General features: G+C 41.9%; 1 protein-coding gene across 4 annotated transcripts in view; it reads right to left on the reverse strand.

The window, feature by feature from the left end:
- Positions 1 to 260: 260 nt before the first annotated feature.
- The window catches only part of LOC118379465 (leucine-rich repeat and immunoglobulin-like domain-containing nogo receptor-interacting protein 2), a 319,412-nt gene continuing 302,774 nt past the window's right edge, over positions 261 to 16,898 (reverse strand). For all 4 annotated transcript variants that reach the window (XM_052511204.1, XM_052511207.1, XM_052511206.1 and 1 more), the window contains one exon: positions 261 to 3,978. In XM_052511204.1, coding sequence (XP_052367164.1) covers positions 2,122 to 3,978 — 1,857 coding nt within the window. In that variant the 3' untranslated portion in view covers positions 261 to 2,121. The remainder of the gene's footprint in view (positions 3,979 to 16,898) is intronic.

A 16,898-nucleotide genomic window follows, 5' to 3' on the forward strand; every position in this document is an offset into this window, starting at 1 on the left:
TCTGCAGATCTCGTTCCTTGAATGGACTTGTCAACTTCATCTGATGTTGTAGAAATACAAATAACCGTTAGAATTAACAGACATTGTAAGACAGTTCTCTTGATGCCAGTGATTGATATTTGATATGTTCTATTTTAACAATTGTATTCAATTATATGCTAATGTTACTATGTTGTTTCCAGATGTTCAACAGGCATATTATATACTGATCAAGATCCTCTTTTGCTTCATTGCAGTAAATATATAGACACACTAAATGGTACAAATAAATATTATTTTATTTCACATACATTATTTTTTTTATTTTACTTTGAACTTTTCACAATCTAAATGATTCAACAACCAAAATGAGGAACTACCACAACAAAGTCCAAATGTTTTACTGGGGAGAAAAGATGACAACTTCACTGTAGTAAGCTGGACACATATTTTGCCATCAGGCAAAGGTTACAGTCAAAGGAATAAAAAGAGACAAGAAAAGGACAGAAAAGTGGTCCATGTAGGTTCTCTGACCAATATGTCACCTTCTAAATCATCAAATGTGATTATTTCTCCTGGAATAGTGTTATGATACTCACTTTTGTAAAACCCTCAAACCACGTTGATAAATAAAATATTTTTCCTTTATGGTTGACAATAAACAAAAATATCTTCAATATCTAGGTGTATATTTGGGGAACAGGGATATATTTTCTCCAGTGTGACATTGCAATCCTGTAGAAGCCCTTTCCTATATCCATGGACAATTTCATTAGTGAAAAGTGACCATTTTGCTTGTTAGGTGGGGGAATTGAGATTTTGGCTGACATTGCATCCCATGAGTATTGCTATGAAAAGTTTGTTTAAATGAGTATGTACATACCTGTACATAATGAAGCATTAAGTACATATATGCAAAGATTATGGTTGGAGGGAATGCTCTGTTTCATCAATCTGTTTGGTGCGTAAGCATGTTGCAAGACCAAACCAATAAGAGTAATACCTTTAGATACAAATGTGTACTGTACACGTTTCTGTAGTGTCTTTAAAACCAATCCTGTACTTGGGCATGTAAATAGAATTTCAAAAGCTTGATTATGACACCTGTTCCTTTCGGGTCCCCTGGGTAGAGATTCAGATCATTTCGGAGGATCCGTTGTGGACAAGCTCACTAGCAACAGCAAGAACATTTGTCACAATGTCCTGGCATTGTATCCAATACGATGCCAAAGTTGGGGATTGCACTCCCGTGTCCTGTCATGGCACTCTGTAGTACTTTTTCCATTCCTAGTAAACCAAAGAGTGATCCTGATACTCTGATGTCTTCACTTTAAAGGGCCCAGTGCAGTCAAAAAAGTATATATATTTCCACACTATGAGGTTGAAATAATACTGTGAAATTGTGAAAAGTATGGTAATGCCTTTTTAGTGTAAGAGAAATGTAAGCTGTTTTGGTGGGATGGAGTTTTGGCCATTCTGGTGACAACACCTGGTGTTAAATTAGTTAATAGACCAATAAGAAAGAGTTACAAACCTCTCTACCAATAAAAGCTCATTTTCTGTTTTCCCCTCTCCACTTAGACCACTCCCAACAGTCCTAGCAAAATTCTTGCTTGAGAAATTTCTTTACTTGAAAACAATCACAGCAATGTTACCTAGAAAATGTATGTCAAACATAAACCAATGATTGCAAAGTTAAACAAACCATATAACTCTATGCACAAGAACTGTTTTAAACAATTTTTTAAAATTATTTTTTAATTTTTACAAAAATACATTTCATTGAAGAACAGTGCAGATGCAAAGTTTGGCCACAGAATGATTTGTGCTGTTGGTGCCGTCATTCTGTTACCAAACGTTGCATCTGCAATGTTCTTCAAGTGTGTTTGTAAAAATGACTGTGGAAATTAATAAAACTAGTTCTTGTGCATAGAGTTGTAGGGTTTGTTTAACTTTGCAATCATTGGTTTTATTTGGCATACATTTCAAAGAGAAAAATATGAGCCTCAGCATCACTCTGTTACCATGGAATTGCCCAGTAGCATTCTCCTGAAGTAGTGGGAAATGTTGTTCCATTTGCAATACAAATACATAATCCTTAGAGCATTCCCAACATATGGATTCCCAGATTCACAAACCATGTTAGATCATTTTCATGTTAAAGCGATGAGGTCCAGCTTGTCCCTCTGCCCCTCCATCTACAGAGGTGCCATTAGACTTGGACCGAGGGACATATTCAATATCTATGTTGTTTTTATGCTTTCCCTTGCCCCGGCTCCAAACGAACAGTAGCAGAAAGCAGAACAAGACCACCCCCAGGAATGTGAAACATCCCATTGCTGTTGACACTAAGATAGTCTTTAGGTCCAAGCCGTAGGTCACATTGCTAGTCCCATTGGTAGTGGCATTGCTGGGATCTGTGTAGTACTGGGTCCTGTTTGCGTAGAGCGACCCCAGGCTTTTCACTGCTAGGGAGGCCATCAATGAGTCGTTACCCGCCGTGTTGGTTGCCATGCAAAGGTACACGCCACCGTCCTGCACCTCTGCCACCTTGATCTCCAGCGTCCCATTGTTGTGGACTTTGACTCTACCGTAGCTCTTGTTGGTGAGGAGGCGCCGGCGTGGGGACAGCCACGACACCACTGGCCTGGGGATGCCTTCAGCACTGCAGTGTAGTTTCGCTGACTGGCCCTCGTCCACTGCTATCGTCTGTGTCTTGTTCTCCCGGATTTTTGGCTTGGTGCATGTCACGTAATAGGATAGCAGGGTCTCCTTGAATTCCCTGAAAGGCCTGCCACGGATACCCTCAGGGGTGCTGCACTCTGGCTGCGAGTCGCCAAAGAAGATAGAGTGCCTTTTCTGCAGGATCCACATGAGGCGACAGTCGCACACAAGGGGGTTGTCGTCGATCAAGAGGACCTCCAGAGCCTCAGGGGCTTGGAAGACACCTTTCTCCAGGGTGTTCAAATGGTTGTGGGAGACGTTGAGGACCTTGAGCCACCGGAGGCCCTGAAATGCGTACGGTTCAATGGTCGACAACTGGGCCCCAACTAGATGAAGTTCCCTCAGGCGCACCAACTCAAACAGCATTCCCCCCTCGATGTGTCTGATGCGGTTGAAGGACAGGTTGAGGTGTGTTAGGTAGTGCAGGTGCTTTAGGGCCTGGTATGGGAAGGTGGACAGGTTAGTGTTGGTGATGAAAAGCGTGGTCAGGTTGAGGCTGTGTAGTGTGTTGGCAGGCACACTGTCCAGCGAGGTCCAGCTGTCAATCTCCAGGTGGCGCAGCCGGAAAAGCTTCTTGAAGGAGTATGCTTGCAATGTGCTGATGCTGAGGTATCGGAGGTGAAGTCTGACCAAGTTGTGCAGATGGGACAGGGCCTCAGTGGGCACCACCGTCAGGTTGCATCTCTCCAGGGTTAGTGTCTGTAGGCTCAGCAGTCCACTGAAGGCCCGGTGGGAGATGTACACAAGGTCATTGTCACCCACCTCCAGGAACTTCAGGTTGTGCAAGTCCTGGAACATGTAGTCCAGCAGGATGACGATCTTGTTGTCACTGACATCCAGCCGTGTGAGGTTGGACAAGCCTGTGAAGACCCCCAGGGGAATAAGCTTGATGCGGTTGCTTTTGAGACTGAGAGAGTGCATGCTGTACAGAGGGTTGAAGGCCCCCGGCTCCACATAGCTGATAATGTTCCCACTGAGGTCCAGATCCTCTAGTCCAGGGTAGGGGGCAAAGTCGTCCGGGTTGACGGCCTGCAGCTTGTTCTTGCTCAGGTCCAGGATCCTGGTCTCGATGGGGATGCCGTCTGGGATGCTCGGTAGGCGTTTGCGGTGGCACAGGACCGACTTGCTCTGGGCTGAGCAGTCACAGCGGGCGGGACATCCCAGGGCAGAACCCACAAAGACGGCCACTAGAGCCAGTCCCAGCAACGGTTGCCAGCATGAGAGGGCTGTGTGCAGCATGACTTTGCTCATACAGTCGACCATTCTGTCACGGCTCTACAAGAAAGAGAGGGAAGACAGACAGAAAGAACACACAATTAGAGAGCATAAATTGGTAAAATTAAGGAATGTGTGAAAACCTTAATGGGTGTCAATACACATGTGTAAGACATCTTTGGAATTAAATCATTTTGGGATTATAAATGGAATCTTACATGACATAATTTTACTATTGTGGTGAAATCGACTGGCATCTTATCTCAATAAAAATGAAGGACATATTAGATTCTCTGATGCAAATGCCTCATTTTCAACATCCTGAATCATCCTTTCTTTCTATTGCAGTTTTGGCCAGCGATCACACCCCTATATCCACTGGCTCACTTCGTCAACATACAGGCACAACTCTTATCTTCCATTGGTTAATTCTCAGAATTGAAGAACAAATTGGCAAAAGTAATTTGTTACATAGGTTCTCTTCTCACACCACAATCAGTTCAAACAGTCTGCCGTCTTTTGTTGTGTTTTAGCCAAAGCAAACTGACGAAGGGAGAAGAGCGGAGAAGAAAGGAAACTGCCTCTATGATAAGTCTGTGGAGGCTATCTGATAATTATTCTAACCAAGGACTTCAGTGGATATAGAAGGATTTCTATATATTAAGTGTAAAATCTCTAAGACAAACAAGTCCATAAGCAGCAGCTATGCATTGGGGCTTCACCTATGTACAGTGCCTTCTGAAACACCCCTTGAATGTTTCCAAATAGTGTTGTTACAGCCTGAATTTAATATTGATTAAATATAGATTTAGTTAAACTGGCCTACACACAATAGCCCATAATGCGAATTATGTTTTTAGAATTGTTTACAAATACATTTGAAATTAAAAGCTGAAATGTCTGTAACCCCTTTGTCATGGGAAGACTAAACAAGTTCAGGAGTAAAAATGTTCTTCACAAGTAACATAATAATGTACATGGACTAATTCTGTGTGAAATAATAGTGTTTAACATGATTTTGTAATGGCTACCTCATATCTGTACTGCTCACATACAATTATTTGTAAGTTCACTTAGTTGAGCAGTGAATTTCTAACACAGATTCAACCACAAAGACCAGGGCGGTTTTCCAATGCCTCGCAAAGAAAGACACCTATTGGTAGATGGCAACAAAAAGAAAAGAAGACATTTAATGTCCCCTTGAGCATGGTGAAGAACACCCGTACACTACAAAGACACAGGTGTCCTTCCTAACTCAGTTGCCGGAGAGGAAGGAAACCACTCAGGGATTTCACCATGAGGCCAATGGTGACTTTAAAACAGTTACAGAGTTTAATGGTTGTGATCCTCAGAAAACTGAGGATGGATCAACAACATGGCAGTTACTCCCCAATACGAATCTAATTGACAGAGTGAAAAGAAGGAAGCCTGCACATAATAGAAATATTCAAAAACATGCATCATGTTTGCAATAAGACACTAAAGTAAAACTGCAAAACATGTGGCAAAGGAATGAACTTCAAATCCAATACATCACTCAGTACTACTCCTCCTATTTTCATGTATGCTGGTGGCTGCATAATGTTATGGGTATGCTTGTCATATGCAAGTACGTTTGTTTTTAGGAGGAAAATAAACAGAATAGAGCTAAGCACAGGAAAAATTATACGGGAAAACCTGTTTCAGTCTGCTTTCTAACAGACACTGGGAGAGAAATTCATCTTTCAGCAGGACAATAACCAAAAACACCAGGCCAAATATACCCTGGAGTTGCTTACCAAGACAGCACAGAATGTTCCTGAGTGGCCTAGTTACAATTTTGACTTAAATCGCCTTGAAAATCAGTGATCAACAACCAACTTGACAGAGCTTGAAGAATATAAAAAAAGAATGATATTGTACATTCCAGGTGTGCAAAGCTCTTAGAGACTTATGCAGAAACAGACTCACAGCAGTAATCACTGTCAAAGGTGATTCTAACATGTATTGATTCATATTTAATATATTTGCAAACATTTCCAAAACATGTTTTCACTATGTGTGTATTGTGTGTAGATAGATGGGTGAAAAAAAACATATTGTTTAATCAATTTTGAATTTAGGCTGTAACACAACAAAATGAGGAATAAGTCAAGGGTTACGAATACGTTATGAAGGAACTGTACGTTCATACTGTCAAGTGAGGAATTAATAGTGCAATACAATTTAGGGAATATGACAAATCTATTGCTAACAACAATGCTTGGACGAAGTCCACAAGCGATATGTGTTTTTGCTAAACCGAATTCAACCTTTTTTAATCAAAGATGTTCCATCTATTTCCATCTCTGTGTTTTTTCTTCACATAGAAACAGCTCTATTGTTAATACAGGAGCATATTGTCGGTTTCTCTGACCCTTATGCAGTGAAACAATGAGCATGATTGTATTGATTTTCCTACACACAACCCCTCATATCTCAAAGAACACACAAGCTGCAAAATGTTAATGGAAGAAAAAACATGATGGGAAATGCATGAGAATTTCCAAAGTCCAAACACAATTAATAGTGAACACAATCAACAAGTAGAAATTGTTGGAGGGCACAACCTAATGGGGATAACATTAGGCTGGTAATTATACAGATTATCACAAAAGCTGCGAACGCTAATAAATGAAGGTCCGGGAGGTTAATACATTTTTAAAATCCAATTTAAACATTAATTTAAATGGTGTCAAAACAAATGGTGGAAGAATCAAATCAATTACACTCTGAAATAGTAGCATCTGTAGTCAAGATGTGTCTGCTCAGGTCTTCAGGAGAAGAGAGTAGGGTAGTAATAGGATGGGTTGAAGCCTTATTTCTTCACCTGTAATGTGTATTTTATCTGACACTCTTAAGTATACCAAACTTACTGTGGATACAAATACGGTACATCCCCTGCATCATATATACTGCTTTGTAGTTTGCTTGTCCTCCTGACCACTAGGAGGCCACAGTCTGCAGGCAGTGGTCAGTTCATATCAGCTCCCAACAACATAGACTTGATAGACAATATGTAATATGACAACTGTAAAGATATGTTTAAAAAGCAAGTGGGAATACTGGGAGGAATTTAAATAAAGTCTACTGCATAAACTACGTCTTAAAACATTTGGTGGAATTTTGTACCGGATTATAAAATAATATAAACAATATGATTGTATATGTATGGTATACTATATTAATATGTAAAATATTCATTGAAGGGGCAGAAGGTATTTACAATCATTTCCATGGAATCCACTGCTCTTTGTGAAAAGACCATTCCCGCTTCATCAGGTGTGTCATGACATGCACTAAACTGAACTGTAATGAGAATAATCAGCATGACTCCCTGCGAGCACAAATACAGCATTAAAAAGTTAACATGCCGTCATTACGGTATACAGTGAAGAATTAAAGATGTCTACTTAACAATCATGTTTAAATTGCTACTACACGATTATTATTATTATGATATTATTATTATTTTTCATTTCCCATTTTAATGACTACATATGAAAACATAACTGTTTGGCCCACATCTATAATACTATAATAATACTAACATATTATGCTGTACACATACAGTACCAGTCAAAAGTTTGGACACGGCTAATCATTCCAGGGTTTTTCTTTCTTTCTTACTATTTTATACATTGTAGAATTGTAGTGAAGACATCAACGCTATGAAATAACACATATGGAATCATGTAGTAACTAAAAAACTGTTAAACAAATACAAATATATTTCATATTTGAGATTCTTCAAAGTTGCCACACTTGATGACAGCTTTGCACACTCTTGGCATTCTCTCAACCAGCATCATGAGGTAGTCACCTGGAATGCATTTCAATTAACAGGTGTGCCTTGTTAAAAGTTAATTTGTGGCATTTCTTCCCTTAATGTTTTTGAGTCAATCAGTTGTGTTATTTTGACTTGTTTAATATTTTTTTGGGATACTACATACTACATGATGTGTTATTTCATAGTTTTTATGTCTTCACTATTAATCAACAATGTAGTCAATAATAAAAATGAATGAGTAGGTGTGTCCAAACTTTTGACTGGTACTATATGTAGTAAGTATGTCATACATGTGTGACCAATATCCCCCCTCCCGCCCGCAAGTACCACACACACACACACCCCTCCTGCCCACAAGTACCACACACACACACACATCTCTGTCCACCAGTGAAATAGCACAGTGAATTATGGAGAGTGCTTCTAATCAGGACAAGAGCAGGCTCATGATTGTGCTCCCTCACCTGAGTCCGGTACATAGAAAAGCTATTATGTACAGAGTGCACTATCATCATGGGCAGAACAAGCTAGAAGAGCTGCTCTGATGACAGCAAAATGCTACACTGACAAGACATTCAGACACAAATTAAGGCCAGGTTGGATCCTAGGTGGGTCTGATATCACTACTCTGATTCTGCATACAGTACATGTTGATCCTAGGTGGGTCTGATACCACTACTCTGATTCTGCATACAGTACATGTTGATCCTAGGTGGGTCTGATACCACTACTCTGATTCTGCATACAGTACATTTTGAGCCAAGGTGGGTCTGATACCCCTACTCTAATTCTGAGTACAGTACATGTTGATCCTAGGTGGGTTTGATACTACTACTCTGATTATGCATACAGAACATGTTGAAGAGCCATATGACAGTTGAAACAGTGGGGGTTGCTGGGAGAAGACCTTGTTACACTGGTGGTTGCTGGGAGAAGACCTTGACAAGCATGCAAAATGGATTGGCACTTGGAAACGGATAGATATTGTTTGTTAAAGTGTTGAATTCCACATGTAATATTTCACCACAAGCAGGTGTAAATAAAGTATTCCAACATAGTCTTCTCGCATTATAGTTATAGTTATCATTTCTTGATTAACCTAATTTCCATATAATCACTCAAAACACATGGGGCCTTTCGGCCTCTCGATGCTGCTCTTAGCTTTGCAAAATAACCCGGGGCCATTGACGTAATGCATGAGTAACTATGAGTAACTATGACGTGCCAGAGTGTATGGCTTTTGTCTCACATAGTCACAGCCAAAACACATTGCCATCCTGCCCAGCACGACTTCACCATTGTGTTTCCCCATTCTCCCCAAGTGCTCTTGGCTCTCGCATCTCTGGGATGACCTAAGGGTGGCTAGCTGAGCGTTGTCCCTGAGACTGAGTGCTACATAAAAATGTAGGCTCATATTGCTGCAGCGCTCATTTGATAATACAGGCCGGCCGGCCACCCTATTCACTGTCTGAGTGTATGAATGCCAGATGAGCTTGCAGGAGATTGCAATCACTCCCCAGGTATCTTCTATGGGTCACCACAGCTTTCTCCCTCTCCCTCTCCCTCTCCCTCTCCCTCTCTCTCCTTCTCTCTCTCCCTCTCTCCCTCCTCCCTTTCTCAGTCGACTGTGAACAGTACTTCTTCTCACAAAAACATCCACATAGGCAATACTGGAGAAGCTGTTCAATATTCAGTTGCATCCTGAAGGAAATGACCATGTTTAATAATTGAGATTCAATGGGAGATTCATTTAATTAAGAATCCATTGATGTTTAAACAACCATTCCACTACTATTTCCCTTTTATAAGGCGTCAGTAAAATATAACGTGCCACACCAATAGATTAAGGAACATTTATGCATATTCACATTAAAAGTTGATTATTTTCAAGACATCTTTAAAATTGAGAATACTCGCATATCAGAGAGACTTGACAATTGTAACATTCACAGCAATAATGAATGTCAACTAGCTCAATTCCCTAAAAAATAAGTATTCAACATAATTTACTACAATAATTGATTGTTTATGCTCTTTGGATTCTGTGTAACTCGTCATTACGCATCTGTTTAGACTGAACAATTCAAGCTCAACAGATTTCGTATGCCGACTCAATCACAAAAAAATGATTATCCCAGTGAAAGATGATAGCGACGGAGAGCACAGCCGACAGAGTATGACATGTTTGGCCCATCTAACCCTTATGGTGATCAACCCACTCCAGAGAAATGCAATGGAACTCACTGTCATGTATTATTCCTAAGAGGTATTCATCTGAAGTAAATAGCATTCCAGGTCACACAACTAAAGCAGAGCTAAACGCAGTAAGCCTATGGAGGAGGCTTGAACAAAACCCCAAAACCCTCAAAAGGCAGGCACTTCCTATTTCCTGGTGTTTGTTTTTAGCCCAATTAGTTTGAGGATTTAGATTCAGGATCATTTGTGAAGTTGGCCTGGCCCATATCTCCACTGGAAGGTCTTCAGAGTATGTTTGATGTGGCCTTTGTGCTACCATCACTCCACATAATGCCATGGCTGTTTACACTCAAAAGTGTCCCTGCGCTCCAGCCGGATGCTCCAAGATGGCCTCTTTGTTTAGACTGCAATTATCAAAGCTCTTTAAAGACCGTAATCAAAGTGTCAAAATGTGATCTGGAAAAAAAGGAGAGGAATTAAGTCACAATGGAACTAAATTAAATGTAATCATCAACAAATACATTGGGTGTTCTATCATGGGAGCTGGATTCTCATGTTTGGTTGTCTTGTACATTTATATTTATACAACCGGTGGGTCTAATCCTGAATGCTGATTGGTTAGAACCACATTCCAGACGGTGTCTATTCCACAACTTGCCACCGGCTAAATCTATGATGTTAAAATGCCTATTTACTCTGTTCCTTCTGACTACACAATCCATTGTCTCATCAGCCCAATTATTTATTTTAATTTTATCTTTATTTAACTAGGCAAGTCAGTTAAGAACAAAATCTTATTTTCAATGACAGTGGGTTAACTGCCTGTTCAGGGGCACAACGACAGATTTGTACCTTGTCAGCTCGGGGATATGAACTTGCAACCTTTCGGTTACTAGTCCAACGCTCTAACCACTAGGCTACCCTGCCGCCCCAAGACAGACAGCTAAACAACTTATGAACTTGATCTCCACTGTAAAATACATTTAGACATGATATTTTTTTATTTATTTTTATTTATTTAACCTTTATTTAACCAGGTAGGCTAGTTGAGAACAAGTTCTCATTTGCAACTGCGACCTGGCCAAGATTAAGCATAGCAGTGTGAACAGACAACAACACAGAGTTACACATGGAGTAAACAATTAACAAGTCAATAACACAGTAGAAAAAAAGAGAGTCTATATACATTGTGTGCAAAAGGCATGAGGAGGTAGGCGAATAATTACAATTTTGCAGATTAACACTGGAGTGATAAATGATCAGCTGGTCATGTACAGGTAGAGATATTGGTGTTCAAAAGAGCAGAAAAGTAAATAAATATAAACAGTATGGGGAAGAGGTAGGTAAATTGGGTGGGCTATTTACCGATAGACTATGTACAGCTGCAGCGATCGGTTAGCTGCTCAGATAGCAGATGTTTGAAGTTGGTGAGGGAGATAAAAGTCTCCAACTTCAGCGATTTTTGCAATTCGTTCCAGTCACAAGCAGCAGAGAACTGGAACGAAAGGCAGCCAAATGAGGTGTTGGCTTTAGGGATGATCAGTGAGATACACCTGCTGGAGCGCGTGCTACGGGTGGGTGTTGCCATCGTGACCAGTGAACTGAGATAAGGCGGAGCTTTAAATAGCATGGACTTGTAGATGATCTGGAGCCAGTGGGTCTGGCGACGAATATGTAGCGAGGGCCAGCCGACTAGAGCATACAGGTCGCAGTGGTGGGTGGTATAAGGTGCTTTAGTAACAAAATGGATGGCACTGTGATAAACTGCATCCAGTTTGCTGAGTAGTGTGTTGGTAGTGTGTTGGAAGGTATTTGACGTGAGTGAAGGAGGCTTTGTTGCGGAATAGAAAGCCGACTCTAGATTTGATTTTAGATTGGAGATGTTTGATATGAGTCTGGAAGGAGAGTTTACAGTCTAGCCAGACACCTAGGTACTTATAGATGTCCACATATTCTAGGTCGGAACCATCCAGGGTGGTGATGCTAGTCGGGCGTGCGGGTGCAGGCAGCGAATGGTTGAAAAGCATGCATTTGGTTTTACTAGCGTTTAAGAGCAGTTGGAGGCCACGGAATGAGTCTTGTATGGCATTGAAGCACGTTTGGAGGTTAGATAGCACAGTGTCCAAGGACGGGCCGGAAGTATACAGAATGGTGTCGCCTGCGTAGAGGTGGATCAGGGAATCGCCCGCAGCAAGAGCAACATCATTGATATATACAGAGAAAAGAGTCGGCGCGAGAATTGAACCCTGTGGCACCCCCATAGAGACATGCCCTCCGATTTGACACAATGAACTCTGTCTGCAAAGTAGTTGGTGAACCAGGCAAGGCAGTCATCCGAAAAACTACTGAGTCTGCCGATAAGAATATGGTGATTGACAGAGTCGAAAGCCTTGGCAAGGTCGATGAAGATGGCTGCACAGTACTGTCTTTTATCGCTGGCAGTTATGATATCGTTTAGTACCTTGAGCGTGGCTGAGGTGCACCCGTGACCGGCTCGTAAACCAGATTGCACAGAAGAGAAGGTACGGTGGTAATCGAGGTGGTCAGTGACCTGTTTGTTGACTTGGCTTTCGAAGACCTTAGATAGGCAGGGCAGGATGGATATAGGTCTGTAACAGTTTGGGTCCAGGGTGTCTCACCCTTTGAAGAGGGGGATGACTGCGGCAGCTTTCCAATCCTTGGGGATCTCAGACGATATGACAGAGAGGTTGAACAGGCTGGTAATAGGGGTTGTGACAATGGCGGCTGATAGTTTCAGAAATAGAGGGTCCAGATTGTCAAGACCAGCTGATTTGTACGGGTCCAGGTTTTGCAGCTCTTTCAGAACATCTGCTGGATTTGTTTGGGTAAAGGGTAAAGGAGAACCTGGAGAGGCTTGGGGGGGGGGCATGGCCAGCCGTTGAGAAATGCTTGTTGAAGTTTTCGATAATCATGGATTTATCGGTGGTGACCGTGTTACTGAGCCTCAGTGCAGTGGGCAGCTGGGAGGAGGTACTCTTGTTCTCCATGGACTTCACAGTGTCCCAGAACTTTTTGGAGTTAGAGCTACAGGATGCAAATTTCTGCCTGAAGAAGCTGGCCTTTGCTTTCCTGACTGACTGCGTGTATTCGTTCCTGACTTCCCTGAACAGTTGCATATCGCAGGGACTATTCGATGCTATTGCAGTCCGCCACAGGATGTTTTAGTGCTGGTCGAGGGCAGTCACGTCTGGAGTGAACCAAGGGCTATATCTGTTCTTAGTTAGTTACTTAATTTTTTGAACGGAGCATGCTTTTCTAAAATGGTGAGGAAGTTACTTTTAAAGAATGACCAGGCATCCTCAACTGACGGGATGAGGTCAATGTCCTTCCAGAATACCCGGGCCAGGTCGATTAGAAAGGCCTGCTCACAGAAGTGTTTTAGGGAGCGTCTGACAGTGATGAGGGGTGGTCGTTTGACTGCGGATCCGTAGCGGATGCAGGCAATGAGGCAGTGATCGCTGAGATCCTGGTTGAAGACAGCGAAGGTGTATTTGGAGGGCCAGTTGGTCAGGATGACGTCTATGAGGGTGCCCTTGTTTACAGATTTAGGGTTGTACCTGGTGGGTTCCTTGATGATTTGTGTGAGATTGAGGGCATCTAGCTTAGATTGTAGGACTGCCGGGGTGTTAAGCATATCCCGGTTTAGGTCACTTAACAGAACAAACTCTGAAGCTAGATGGGGGGCAATCAATTCACAAATGGTGTCCAGAGCACAGCTGGGAGCTGAGGGGGGTCGGTAGCAGGCGGCAACAGTGAGAGACTTATTTCTGGAGAGAGTCATTTTTAAAATAGTAGTAGTTCGAACTGTTTGGGTATGGACCTAGAAAGTATGACTTTACGTTGCAGGCTATCTCTGCAGTAGACTGCAACTCCTCCTCCCCTCCCCCTGGCAGTTCTATCTTGACGGAAAATGTTATAGTTGGGTATGGAAATCTCAGAATATTTGGTGGCCTTCCTGAGCCAGGATTCAGACACAGCAAGGACATCAGGGTTAGCAGAGTGTGCTAAAGCAGTGAGTAAAACAAACTTAGGGAGGAGGCTTCTGATGTTGACATGCATGAAACCAAGGCTTTTTTGATCACAGAAGTCAACAAATGAGGGTGCCTGGGGAAATGCAGGGCCTGGGTTTATCTCCACATCACCCGCGGAACAGAGGAGGAGTAGTATGAGGGTGCGGCTAAAGGCTATCAAAACTGGTCGCCTACAGCGTTGGGGACAAAGAATAAAAGGAGCAGATTTCTGGGCATGGTAGAATATATTCAGGGCATAATGCGCAGACAGGGGTATGGTGGGGTGCGGGTACAGCGGAGGTAAGCCCAGGCACTGGGTGATGATAAGAGAGGTTGTATCTCTGGACATGCTGGTTGTAATGGGTGAGGTCACCGCATGTGTGGGAGGTGGGACAAAGGAGGTATCAGGGGTATGAAGAGTGGAACTAGGGGCTCCATTGTAAACTAAAACAATGATCACTAACCTGAACAACAGTATACAAGGCATATTGACATTTGAGAGAGACATACAGCGAGGCATACAGTAATCACAGGTGTTGATTGGGAGAGCTAGCTAAACCAGTAGGTGAGACAACAACAGCTAATCAGCTAGCACAACAACAGCAGGTAAAATGGCGTTGACTAGGCAGAGAGAGTCGGATTAACTACACACAGAGCCTGAGTGCGGCTGGGGCCAACAGATAAAACATAAACAAATGGAATGGAGTACCGTGATTAATGGACAGTCCAGCAGGTATCAGCTATGTAGCCAAGTGATCACAGTGTCCAGGGGGCAGCGGTGGATGGGACAGGGAAGCTAGACTGGCGAGTATTATCCAGGCAAAAAAAACTGTCTGGCTGTGCTGAAGGTAAAAGCCGCTAGTAGTGGCTAACAATGACTAAATAGCTTGTAGCTAGTTAGCTGGTTAGCTTCTGGAGGTTCTTGAATGTGTTCTAAAAATTAAAAATAATAGCTATTCCGAATCACGTTGGGTGAGGCAGGTTCCCGGAAGGTATAATCAAATTAAAAATCGAAAACAGATTGAAAGTAAATATTGGTCCAGTGAGTGGATGGGCGAGCTGGGGATGCGGCGATTCAGACAGTTAGCAGGCCTGTGCTAACAAGCTAACAGTTAGTAGGCCGGGGTTAAACAAGCTAGCAGTTAGCAGGCCGAATTAGCAAGCAAGCAGATAGCAAGGGCTAGAAAGTTAGCCTTTGGGGGACGTCGCGATGGGGGTTACGTCTGTTTATGACTCTTCATGCGGTGACATCGATAGACCGGTCGTGGGTCCGGATATTGTAGCCCAGAAGTATGCTTCGGTGGTAGCACAGGAGCTCTGGCCGGGCTAGCTTCAAGCTAAGTGAATGGGAACGCTAGCTAGGAGTAGTCATCCGGGGTTGCGGTTAGCTAGTTAGCAAGTTGTGAAGATCCAGATGAAAAAGTTCCGTTTGCGGTGGGAATCCAGGGATAAAAATAATAGGTCCGTTATGCTCTGGTTAGAGTCGCGTTGTTCGAACTGGCGAGAGCTTTCCGAGCTAAAGGTTAGCTGATGACCACTAGCAATGGCTTGCTAACTGATAGCTGGTACATTGGGTGAGGTGGGTTGCAGGAGAGTATTTAGATGTTGAGGTTTAGACAAATGTTTTAAAAGATATGCGAAGAAACATATGTTTAAAAAAAACGAATATATACAAGGGACACGAATATATACAAGGGACACGACACGACAAGACGTCTGACTGCTACGCCATCTTGTTCAACACCAGAGATTTGTATAAACCTTGCTGCCTGTCTCTCAGACATTTGCAACATTGTTTCAATATTCAAATTCGATCTCCTGCTGTTCCATAGTAATGAACATGTTGGAAGTCGGGACAAGACAGACAGGCAGGCAATGTTTCTCAGCCAGGCGAAATCACGATTCAGCTGGCATCATATCTATAGATATATACAAAAAATGTCAATTGAAAAATGTATTTTTTGAAGTGATTATGTTACTGTAGCTATGTTGGCTAGCTCCTCTGAACAACAGTATCCTGACGAGTGAGCACATTTTCCCAGCCAGGCGAAATCGAGCCTCCTCAGCTTATTGTTATGCATGTATCAAAAGAAATGTCACTAGAAAACAGTTTAAACAAATGCAAATTAAGCTACTTTCTGTTAATCTGGCTGCACTTTTTGATGTGACTGTAAATTAGCCGTAGTTGGCTAGCCACCAAGCAAGGGATAAAAACATTGCCAGCCAATATGGCAATGGAACATTTTGAATAAACGACTGGGTCTCTAGCAACCTGAGATTTGTTTTGGGACTATATCTTGTGGAAGGATGAAATAGTATGAATAAATTAATCAAATAGCTTTTATTAAAATATGTCAATCATTATTTGAATATGTTGGTAAAGCGTTGCATAAAAGTGATAATGCCCTCGAAGCTGGTGTTTGGAGGATATATTGGAACGCTTTTCCAATTAACAATACCCGTGCCAATATCAAATCAAATAAAATCAAATAAAATGTTATTTGTCACATACACATGGTTAGCAGATGTTAGTGCGAGTGTAGCGAAATGCTTGTGCTTCTAGTTCCGACAATGCAGTAATAACCAACAAGTAATCTAGCTAACAATTCCAAAACTACTACCTTATAGACACCTGTGTAAGGGGATAAAGAATATGTACATAAAGATATATGAATGAGTGATGGTACAGAGCGGCATAGGCAAGATACAGTAGATGGTATTGAGTGCAGTATATACATATGAGATGAGTATGTAAACAAAGTGGCATAGTTAAAGTGGCTAGTGATACATGTATTACATAAGGATGCAGTAGATTATATAGAGTACAGTATATACATATACATATGAGATGAATAATGTAGGGTATGTAAACATTATATTAGGTAGCATTGTTTAAAGTGGCTAGTGATATATTTTACATAATTTCCCATCAATTCCCATTATTA

The sequence above is a fragment of the Oncorhynchus keta genome, chromosome 4 (assembly GCF_023373465.1).
Source record: "Oncorhynchus keta strain PuntledgeMale-10-30-2019 chromosome 4, Oket_V2, whole genome shotgun sequence".
Taxonomy (NCBI): domain Eukaryota; kingdom Metazoa; phylum Chordata; class Actinopteri; order Salmoniformes; family Salmonidae; genus Oncorhynchus; species Oncorhynchus keta.